The sequence below is a fragment of the Pimephales promelas genome, chromosome 3 (assembly GCF_988280905.1).
Source record: "Pimephales promelas chromosome 3, fPimPro1.hap1.1, whole genome shotgun sequence".
Taxonomy (NCBI): domain Eukaryota; kingdom Metazoa; phylum Chordata; class Actinopteri; order Cypriniformes; family Leuciscidae; genus Pimephales; species Pimephales promelas.
Window position 1 is genome coordinate 9215834 of NC_142771.1, and position 12031 is coordinate 9227864.

The window sequence follows — 12031 nt, forward strand, 5'->3', positions numbered from 1 at the left end:
AGAAAATTCTCAAATTGCATATTTATTAGAATTGTTTTCCCAATTAGAATAGACTGGCAAAATTATAAATGTTTGTATTGTGCACATTTAAGGGTCAATAATATTGATTATGTGAGAAAAACCTACACTGGCCAAAGGAGGAACCACTAGCTGAACGTATGGGGTTTATAAAGTATATAGGCATGCTATGGAATAATTAATCTACTACATGAAGTTAAAACGCAACAAAAATCAAACCTTTCAAGAGCTTCAACATCCTTCAATAACCAGGAGAAAAAATGACAAACAAAAAACATCTTTGTTTGAATGACTTCTACAGAAAGTACGTTCAGCACTTTGTTAAACATTTTATTAGTCATTTCATCTTGCATATATTTATATTCATATAGTTATTTCTGAAAAAATAACTTCAGCACGTAAGAAACTAAACAAAAGATCTCAAACATAAGAAATATATACATATTTATGTCATCATGGTATATATCTCTTAATTTGCTTTATAAATGCCATAGAGAACTCTTTTGAAAAAACACGAAAAAATATAGAAAAATTGTAAATAAATTACAAACAAATGTAAAAATACAACCAGTCATAGCATTTATAGAGAAATCTAAACCCCACCCACCCCAAATGAAATCAATGGAACGATTGAAATTTTCACGAAGGTGACGTTCACATTTCAACGTCAGCGAGGGACGTCACAACAGGGTCAGGACGTACATACAGTCTCACCCAAAACCCTTCCTTTTTAATACAATCTTTTAACTACATTACCAAGCTATAGTTCAGACATAATTGGCATTAAAGGGCAAGTAAAAGGACCTTTAGCATCTAGCATATAGAGTTTATTGTGAGGCCTTACGAGACTTTCCAAAGGCCCGATGCGTAAAGTGCAACGCGGCAGGATGGGACGGAACTCTGAGGGGGAAGTGATGTCATAAACGGAACCCGTGATAAGGCTCCAACCTTCAAGATTCTAGAACGCAAGCCTCCATCCCAGCACAATAAAACACTCAACAAAACAGCCACTGCAGTCAGAATACGAGGTAACATTCAGAGTCCTGGAACTGAGAAAACAAAGTGCAATTTTCACGGGAGCATCTCTCCCAAACCACGATTTATGACCTCTGGAATCAACAATGCATTGAATTCAACATGCTGGAAAAGTAATCTGAGGGTCTCTGCACCAATGACCTTTAATCTTGTGCCCCACCCTTCAAAGTCATTTAGTGTTTTATCAAAACCTCCTCTGCTCCTAAACCAGAATCTTCTGACCGAGAACCTACGTGTAAGAGCGAAACCAGACCCGCACAACAATCCTGCAATCATTCTGCTTCGGGCTTGAGAGAATGTGAAAATGCACGACATCAATCCACAATCTGACTCTTGACGGCACTAGAAAAGGGTTCAAACACTTGCTGGTTTCATCAGGATTTGGCTTAATGCATTCAAACTGAAGAGGAGAATCCTAAAGTTAAACCAATATAGAGAATGCGCAAGTCATGAACACAAGACCCACATCGGTTCAGAGAACTAGTCATAAAATTACCATAAATCCTAAATTATGACCACTAAGGTGCGACCGCACGGGTAACATGGCTGATATCTCCAGAGAATCATTTCTGAACATGAACACCATGCCAGAAATCCCTTTTTAGCATCTAGAATCCAATCAATCCCCCCCCAATCAATTTTAAAAGTCAAAATCAAAGCATAAATCATCAGATTATGTAGACAAACAATTGGGACACCATAATCAAGTGACTCATTACTGGAAAAACAACAAAAGCAATAACACCTGTGTAACAGGAGGCTGGTTACTCCAACTAATAATAATAATTTAAAAAATATATATCAAACAAGAAACAAATGATTGGTAAAGTAACAAATCACAAGCAATACTCAGTCAGTAGTCATAACACTCTTGATTTGTCATGGTGGTAAGGAACAATGATCCATGAAGGAGGGGGAAAAAGGAAAGTCTTTCAGCATTGGGATCTCTTCAGCTCTGAGACTTTAGTTGGCCAGCACCACGGGTTGAAAGGCCTGGCCGGAGTACTGCAGGTTGTATCCGAGTCCTTCCACAAATGGAGGCTTATCCATGAAGGACATCCCACTGTTGGCCCCAATGATTCCCACAGCCTGGCCTGGTGGGGGGCTGGAGAACGGGTCGAAGGAAGCGTGTGGGTGCGGACCCTGGAACGGGGTGATTGGGGCAACTTCTGCATCGAAGTAAAGGGGCCTCTGGGAAATCGGAAACACAAACTCTTTGGCATTAGGAGACAGTTGGCTTGGGATTGGTCCAGCCAAAGAGTGCATGGATAGGGAAAGGGGTTTGTGGTTGGCCAGCCCTGGTGGCGAGATGGAGTTGGGAGAGCGGGTGATCATCCTCTGCTGGGGAGCTACGACGACAACACCAGGACTAGAGGAAACTCCAGGGTTCCCGCACTTCTTCATTTTCGTGGAGCCAAATTTGGTGGCGGCGAAGCTGGCTGTAGTGAAGGTGATTGGCTGAGGTGTTGGCCTGGAGCTGGACGGGGGGTAGATGAGGCTGGCGCTTGGCGGAGACGGGGTGGATGTGTTGGAGGAATGAGTGCTAGGATTGGTGGGAGTGCTGGGAGTGGCGTAACTGAACAACCCTGGGCAAGATGAGGTAGAAAGTGGAGTCGGCGAACTGGAGAGCGACGGTAGCATGACCGGCGACACCTGGCCTCCGATGGGAACGAACACCTGAGCCTCTGGGTTAAAGCCCAGATTCTTGACTTCCTCGTACTCCAGGTCTCCATTGAGCATGATGTCAGATCTTTCGGCCTCGCATCCTAAACCTGCCGGATCCTCCATGTAGAGGACTTTAATTGCACTCTTTTCCCCTATCTGGTAGGCCACTTCATAAGGGTCGATCCAAATACTGAGCTCGGGGGGAACGTTAGCTCGGACCTCGTCGGTGTCCAGACCACTTCTTCTGGCTGCCAGCTCCACAACAGGGTCCCTGGGAGCCCCCAGATGGAGGCACCGGAAGGCAGAGCCACGTAAAGGAGCCTCGGGGTACCAGTGACCTTCAAAACGGGACACCAGGATACGCTCCAACTCCTCACCAAACAGATCAGCCCTGCGGCGCGGGAGCTTGTTGTACAAATATGACACGATGAAGTTCAATGCAACCTTCACCTCCAAATGCATGATGAATTTGATTATTTCTTGGGTGACACAGGAACCTACGGCAGTCTTAACATCTCTTGCAAATGTTCAGATGAAAGTCTTTAATCTGAGCCTTAAATGTCAATTTAAAAGCAAGGACCTCTGATTTTTGTATTGTTGCTTAGAAATTGCTTAAAAGTAATTCTCAGAGACTAGTTGATTTTTAAAACTCCAGAATTGGCGCTAAAGTCTAAAGACTGAGCAGCAGCTCTCCGAGATCCAGTTTCTTCAAAGCCTCTGGAAAGACAAAGACAAACTGGTTAAACAACTATAAATATACAATTCACTGACTGTCAGTGTGCATGCGTGTTTGTTTCAGCAGATGCTGAGGCCAAGGTACCAATCCGTGATTATCCTTATGAAATCCCTCATCTGTCCCATTGGCTAAAGCACTTAGGATTACATGTGCTAAGAGAGGAAAATTTCAACACCAAAGGCACTTGGTACACTTACACTAGCTCAAGTGTAGCTATTCCATTTTAACAGTAAAAGGAAATGTAAAGTGCATATAGTGAAAAAGAGCGAGACAATTCTAAACATGCCAGAGTTCACTTTCTTCAGGAAGAAAATAACCCAAGGTTTATGGCGTATTATTTACCTGCACATGAAATTGAGATGGATACAAGCATGCAAATGTTTTAAAATGAGACAAACCATTCATCTAATGAATGTCAACACATACTTTTTGTAGTGGATTACAGTTTGAATAACTAAAGATCAAATGCATTCACTTGAATACTCGCACATCTGAGGGGAAACCTTAGAAAGTGTTGATAAAATGGTGCTGCTGAAGGACCGTTAAAAAAAACTACACCTCCCAGCATGCACCACGCCACAGCGTTTAACGTCATCACCACGCGTGTGAATGTTGATGTGACGCCTCCGCATTTTCAAAACACAGATAAGTTCCGTAAAAAACAGCACATTAAATGCACTGCAATCGTTAGATTTATAACGGTGTCGGATCCGCGATGAGTTTCGGCATATACGAGGACGGTCACCGCGGGTAAATGTAATGACATATTTGAGATTATTCATAAAAGGGACGAGTTTCACTGCCGCTCATACGGAGACAGGCCAATAAATCATGAATACCATCACTATTATTTAATCGCATACAGACCATCGAATACAATTAAAACGCGTTAGACAAATGGAGACAGGATAAAACTGATTTGACAATTTCCTTGTGTAATTATCTTATTCACAGCGCATTAATAATGATAGTTACCAATAAGCTATAAGGTTGTCAAATCAAATATCATCTTTACTCGATATATTCTCGGCGGTCGTTTTAATTAACGCGTTTATAGCCACAATTGATATGATAAACTAAACGATCGCGTAGCTATTAAAATAAAAATCATGTCGGGCATTCAATGTCACTCAATGTCAACGTTTGATCACATGCCATAACATAAACAACTGTATTTGTGCGTCTGACTTAACAGATTTATTCTTTAATTATTCACAAGCCTGGTTGACTGTTTACACTCCCGCCGGCCATCAGCAGATTCACATTATCTGCTGGATGTGTTTTAAACTCACAACTACCAGAGGTCCCATTAATCTTTACTCAGTTTAACTTGTGATCCAAACGCTGAACTATCCAACACAACACATTCAAACACATAACATATGGCAGCAGAAACACTAAAGCAGCACACACTGTTCTGATGGGATGCCGTGTGTGTGTGTTGGGGGTTCCCTTTAAAAAAAAGTGTTTTTCAACCCATACAACATGAAAACTGAATTATCTAACTGCAAGAGAAACCACAGAGGTTTAATCCTGGGCACCCGTGTTTTCCATACACACACACAAAACAAAAAAAACTATAACAGAACAACATGTTCCCTAAAGTTCGTTCTGTCAGTCAGACATGAAGTGGGCTTATATAGGTACAGCAGCTCTAAACACTCACAGCAGAGACAAATAATCAGCTTTTGCAAACATTTGGCCTGTTTCAGTCCTCTCAGCACACCATTAAAGCCAAGGACATATGTGCAAAACACATTTATCATCAGTTTAAATGCCAACACAATGCAGCTGCACGCAAATCCCTCAAATATAGGCCTATAAATTAGTATCATATTATTGAATCTTTAGATTTGTTTCTTCTCAAGTCTAAAATGGACGACAACTCATCAGTCATTCAAAAGAAAAACAAAGATCCGATTTGAATGCGTCCATGGAACACGAGTCACGACCCAACACGAACACTTTCTGCTTTTATTCTTGATAATAATTAATCCAGTACTTACTGATTCAAAGCTTGTGTTTCTGTCCTGCGTTTATGATTTCTATTCATTACATGGGCATCAATGATCATGCGTTGAAGAAATCCTTCACAGAGAACCGCTGCGTTTTGTTCCGTTTGACTGAAACGCACTTATGTTGAGATTTTATTTAATTTTATGTTTATTCATGGCGTGACGTCTCCCCACTCCCGCACGCGCCCGTGTAAACTTCACTGTTTTGTAGCCTCGTGCATTTATATCGCGGCTCACGCGCTCGCCCCGCCCACCGCGGTGACGTGTTTTCAGCTGGAACTACTTACTGATTAGATCTGCGCGCATTAATAAAAACAATAATAATATCCTGCAACATGTAACAATAACTTTTAATGACACTGGTTTAGAACGCTATGAATCTGACTCTACTAAAAGTATAAAGTTATGCTTTGTTAAATACAATGTATCTACTTTGCAAATTTTATAACCGCAAAGTATGTTCACCAACATCAATGTTTCATGTATTTCCGAAAGATTAAAAGGTATTTCAAAACAATTTCATCCTCAGAATAGAAAGCAAGAGCGTTTTCAATTAGCAATGCCTTTAATTTATATACTCGAGCCTGATTGATGTAGGCCTATAGGCTATTAATTTCTTCCCCTTCTGTTATTTTTTTCATATTTTTCATATTTTTCTTTTTCTTTCGTTAGCAAATTATTGAATTTTTCTCTTGTATTCTGATGACAATTTGTTTACTGTCGTAATACAGGCTTATGTGCACAACCCACACAGATTGAGAAGTAGTCATAAGTTTTATAAAATGCTCAAAAGTCATTACTCTTTATATATATATATATATAGCCTAGGCTATATGTAAAACGAGTATAATATAGGCTATTATACTCGTTTTACAGAGGCAATGCTTACTTTTAATATAACTATTCTATTATCCTATAAACTATTTATTTACCTTTTTTATTATCTATAAAGATATGTCGATTTGAAACTTTTATTTGCCTCAGAGGTATTCCTATTTCAACAAACGCCGATTTATGGTTATTTCACTTCGTCTCTAATTAATTTGGCGAAGTAATATTTCCATCTGTGAGGCTGTGCTGCGGAAGGCTAAAAATAAAAGATGTCATAGCAACAATGTAGCTATTGGGTGGGAAACGCGAGGAGCGTCCGGCTATTGGTCGAGAGCAGCGTCCACTCAGCAGGGGGCGTGGTGACGTTTGCTTCAGCGTGTGCGACGTGCGTTATGGGAAATGGAGTTTTCAAATAACATAACAAAGCAATATAGGCTACATGCTATTGCAAAGTGATTATAGAAACTTTAAAAGCGCCTATGAAAATGAAATGTAACACCATCCTAAAAACTCAAACACAAATAATTAAGTGCATAAGAAAGTTATTGGTATATCACTTTACAATAAGGTTCATTAGGCCTAGTTAACATTAGTTAATGTACTTACTAACATGATAATGAGCAATACATTTGTTACAGTATTTATTCATCTTTTTTGAAAGTTAGTTAATAATAAACAACTGTTCATTGTTTCTTTATTTTAGTTCACAGTGTATGAATTAATGTCAACAAATACAACCTTTGATTTTAATAACGTATAGTAAATTTTGATGTTAATATTAGAAATAAGATTATGTTAAAGAAGTGCAGTTTTTTATTAGTTCATGTTAAGGCCAACGAACCTTCTTGTAAAGTGTTACCATATGATCTTGTCTTGTTTGTTTCCATAAATATCTAGGAGATGTCTCGTAGAAGACATTGTAAAGAATTATTTCAGCCATAATGTTCACGTGCTTACCAAAATATCCTCTCTGTTATAAAACTGACATTTGAATTGCTGGCGCTGCACAAGCGTCTAAACATTTACACAACTCTGATGTGTTTCTGACAGAATAAACTGTGTTAATAAACATGTTTTATTACAGCAGTGCTAATGCAAAATATAGTGCGTGGTTGATGAATCTCAGGTCTCTAGAAGCAGATGGTTTCAGTTAGAGCTGCACAAACACTGGAATCATCATTTAAAAGACTGCAGATGTAAACATATGAAGAAGAGTCAAAGGAGCGCATTTAAAGGGACAGTGCATTAATAAATTAAAGTTTGATTCACTGTTCCAATCATTAATTTCTTTGATCTGCTGAACACAGAAGAAGATATTTTGAAGAAAGTTGTGGGGGACCATTGACTTCCATAGTTATTTTTATATCCATTAATGGGGACCAGGATTGGTTACCGACATTCTTCAAAATATCTGCTTTTGGAACTATCTCTTTAAATGCTTTTTAAAATCAGCCCCAATGCCTTAAAAATCAACTATACGATATTTATGGCATATGTTCATAAATATCTGACAAATCTTAGAGATAAAATCACCAGCTATAAAACATAAATAAAAACACTTACAGGCATAAAGACAATTAGCCTAATAAAGTTACAATTCTGAAATGAACAACAGTGTAGGATATTTTATTATAGCCTAACTATTACAGCATAGGAGAGACTTTATATAGCCTATGCATCAACATCTTTTTAGAAAATAAAAATAATTTAAAAAAAAAATTATTATTATTATAACACAAAAATATACAGAATGACAATATGTTACATGCTAGGGAGCAAGAAATAATGTACCGTTTTAAAAAGATTCAGTTTTCACATCTTTCTTATTAGAAAAATCAGAAATCATATAGAGTTTTACACCTTCAAGAAAAAGGTTGAAGAAAGGCTTATTCATAGGCAACTAAATTCAAACTTATGTATAAAATATTTAGCCAAGAACAAAATTAGTTTGAATAAATAAAAAACATCTCTCATGATGTGTATAATAACAAAGAATACCATTTTATAACAAAAAGGAACTCTCTTTATTTATTTATTTTTTTACACAGAATGTTGTCGCGTGACGTCAGTGCCGTAAAGCGCCAGCCGCTGTCGTGATTCGGCACATGTGTAGCTGTTGTCATGCTGTGCTCTCAAATCATGAGAGTTTATAGATTATTAATAGAGTAAATGTATAAACTGGGGCAGCTGGATAATATCGCTCTGCACGCACGGGCTGCCGGAGCTTCAGGGGGACTGAGAGGTAACGTTAATATGACAGAGAAACCACAGCAGAACAACATCACGTAACTTACAGACAGACTCATGAGCCAGTAGCTGACGGGTGTTGTTCCTGTGTCAGTTTGAGATCCTCAGCGGGTTTGGTTGTGGTTGTGGGTGAGGATGTTCGTGCTGGTGGAGATGGTGGACACGGTCCGGATTCCCCCGTGGAGTTTCCATCGGCAGCTGAACGACGCGATCGCCGAAGAGCTCAACAAGAAACTCGCCAACAAGGTGAAGACAGACACTTATCACTGAGCCAGGCTTCACACAAATGCTTCCAGTGTTCGGGAGAGTTACTTTTAAAAGCTAATGGATTACAATATTGCATTCACTGTATATTGCGTTCATTATCAATCATTGAAAAAGTAACTGATTCCGGTAAGTAATGAAAGTAATGCGTTACGTTACTTTCGTGTTACTTTGTGTGTGTTTGTTTGTGTTTTGTTTTGTTTTTCAAATGAAGGTGTTAAGCAGGAAAGACATTGGTTAATAGAGTGAGATGAAAAAGATTGAATACATAAAGTACATTATTTTACACAATTCTTGCAGATTTCCGTAATTCTGCATTTATAATTTGGTAATTTTGACTTTGCGTTTGACTTATTTAGTGTTTTAATTTTCGTAATATATATCTGTGCACAACTCGACTGGTAAGTGGTCATAGCTCGCAGCCTTTCAGACTTTTTTCCACTCATAAAGTTAAATTGGTGTTATCTTTTGAATTCTTGGCATGAAAAAAAACCCCTGAGGTTTCTATCAATCTTTCATGCTTTTTCACGTTCATCGCTATTTCAAAATAAAAGCCTGAACATCCCTTATGAGTATGAAAAATTCTTGTTGCAAATTACTTTACTTAAAAAAACAGTCACCAAATATGAAAACTAGAGATTGTACGCTTTACAATCTTACTGGGTGTTTACTAAGATATTTTTGTTTTAAATACATAAATGGCAAAAAATAGTTTTGAAAACAAAATTTCAAGTTCTCGGAGGACTCTCAATCCTTATCCCGTGTGACCTCCTCCATGTGTCTGCAGGTGGTGTATAATGTGGGCTTGTGCATCTGTCTGTATGACATCACTAAACTGGAGGATTCCTACATCTTTCCTGGAGACGGAGCATCTCATACCAAAGGTACATAGCAACAGTGTCATAGCAACAGCTTCATAACTCGCTGTTACTCGCTGCATTTGGGCGGTCGGGCAAATTCCCTACCTCTCTTCTCTCCTGCAGTTCACTTTCGATACGTGGTTTTCCACCCGTTCCTGGACGCAATCCTGGTGGGAAAGATTAAAGGCTGCAGTTCCGAGGGCGTTCACGGTGAGAGAGGCCACACTCAACACCCATGATGCTTTGCTCTTGCGCTGTTTTGCAATGGCAGGGTTGTTATAGTTAACGAAAACCATTAAAAAATTATTATATATTTTAAAAAAAATCAATAAACTCTACCAAAATAACAAAAATTATATATTTAAATCTAAAAATAAAAATCTTTTACTGCAAAAAAAAAATTGGGGAGAAAACATTTTCAACATTTTCTAAACCTTTCGCTAAAATTAATATTTATGGAAAATATAAAAATAAAAACTAATTTAAAATGATAGTGATACTAAAACAGCTCTGTCATTTACATGCTCATGGTTACAGTTGATCTTCATGGTCAAGCCTTTATTCCAGTAGATTTGGAATATTAGAACTTTGTGTAATGTAATAATGGATTCATTGGAATTCCATACTTTGAAATGGAAAAATTCAAAAATCATTGGAAGATTATAATAAATAATCCGTTTATGTGTGTTGATTCCACAGTGAGCCTCGGATTCTTTGATGACATCCTAATCCCGCCGGAGTCACTGCAGCAACCGGCTAAATTGTATCCTGAAATACCACTTCTAAAACACATTTAATATTTTGGTAATTAACATATTTTATGTAAAAAAAAAATTAAAAAAAAAAATATATATATATATATATATCAACACAGTATTAGTACGGTGTTCCTAATAATCCTTTAGGTGAGTGTGTGTGCAAATATATATATATATAAACACATTTTTCTTAAATGTTTACATGCATGTGTGTAATTATAACAGCACACACACACAAACGTTACGTGAACACAAACTATTATTTTGGATGCGATTATTTTTTTTTCTAGTGTATTTGTAGTAAATGAGCTGAAGTGAGTTTGTACGGTTCCTTCACGGTCGGCGCAGTGATGATGCGGAGCAGGTGTGGATGTGGGAGTACGAGACGGACGAGGGCACTCACGACCTCTACATGGACCAGGGCGAAGAGATCCGCTTCAGGGTCGTGGACGAGCTGTTCCTCGACACGTCTCCCACCGGCCCCAGCACAGAGAAGGAAGCGCCGAGCGCCGCCGGCTCCACAGCGCCACCCGCAGCAGTGGAGGACACCACGCCGCAGAAAGAGGCTCCATACACACTCATTGTGAGGAGATTAGGAACTAAATATACGTAGAATTACGTTTATCTAACTTTTATTTAACTTTTTAATGTTACGTTACGTTTATCTAACTTTTTAATGTTACCGGTACCTGTTCCTGAATTTTCTTAGAACATTCAAAAGTAACATTCCAAGAATGTGAGCAAAATGATAAAACTGAACATTCCATGAACGTTTTTTTCTTCTCTAATTCTCACACAATCAAGAAAAACTGTTTTCATAACTTAATCGGAACGTTAGCTCGTTAGCCTGGATGCGTTGATAAATTGCTGATAACAAGGCGACTAACGTCTGTTCTTCTCTTCGGCAGGGATCCGTCAGTGAACCGGGGCTGGGTCTTTTGTCCTGGTGGAACAGTTAACAGTCTCTTCTGTGATTATAAACTGAGAAACATCAGTTTAGCTTTTCACAACACTGATTTACTCCTTCATGAACTTAAGATCTGTGGACCAATAAGTGAGCAGATGCTGCCGACCAATCGGAGACACTTAACGAAGAGTTGTTTGTAATGATTGAAAAGGGATTATTGTGTTGTAATCCTGCTGTTGTGTTGATTGAGATAATTTGAGTTTGCTTTTTTTGTTGAGACCTACAGAGTTTACTTTATAGATAAATACAGTTTTATTTGAAAAAAAATGTTTAGCTTCAAATAATGTCTTTTTGATGCAATTGAATATTTTTGTGAGGTCATGTATATGGTTTTTGGATTTTTGTTTTGTTTTGAAAATTTGAATATAAAAATATTTGGAAAAGTTTACAGTGTTGTTGTTTTTAAATATATATATAGCATATTCATATTTTAGGTAACACTTTGTTTTACAGTGTCCTTGTTACATGTACTTACCATAGTAGGCTAATACCTGTAAATTTTGCATAATTACATGCAGCTAACCCTCAACCAAAGCTTACCCTAACCCTATAGTTAGTACATTACACATGACACCTTCAAATAAAGTGTAACCATATTTTATTCTATTTTAAATGCATTGTTTTGATTGATTCTG

The 12031-nt window shown here is 38.0% G+C and overlaps 2 protein-coding genes across 2 annotated transcripts; one reads left to right on the top strand and one right to left on the bottom strand.

Annotated features, from left to right (window-relative positions):
* Positions 1–332: 332 nt before the first annotated feature.
* On the bottom strand, positions 333–5679 carry tob2 (transducer of ERBB2, 2). The gene is made up of 2 exons (XM_039687616.2): positions 5461–5679; positions 333–3435 (listed from the first exon to the last, which is right to left on the bottom strand). Exon 2 carries the CDS (start codon positions 3178–3180, stop codon positions 2017–2019), a length of 1164 nt encoding a protein of 387 aa, XP_039543550.2. The 5' UTR covers positions 3181–3435; positions 5461–5679; the 3' UTR covers positions 333–2016.
* A 2686-nt stretch (positions 5680–8365) lies between these two features.
* On the top strand, positions 8366–11782 carry polr3h (polymerase (RNA) III (DNA directed) polypeptide H). The gene is made up of 7 exons (XM_039687636.2): positions 8366–8542; positions 8642–8793; positions 9599–9695; positions 9795–9881; positions 10371–10434; positions 10778–11012; positions 11338–11782. The coding sequence occupies exons 2-7, from the start codon at positions 8683–8685 to the stop codon at positions 11386–11388; spliced, it is 645 nt and encodes a 214-aa protein (XP_039543570.1). The 5' UTR covers positions 8366–8542; positions 8642–8682; the 3' UTR covers positions 11389–11782.
* The last annotated feature ends 249 nt before the right edge of the window (positions 11783–12031 follow it).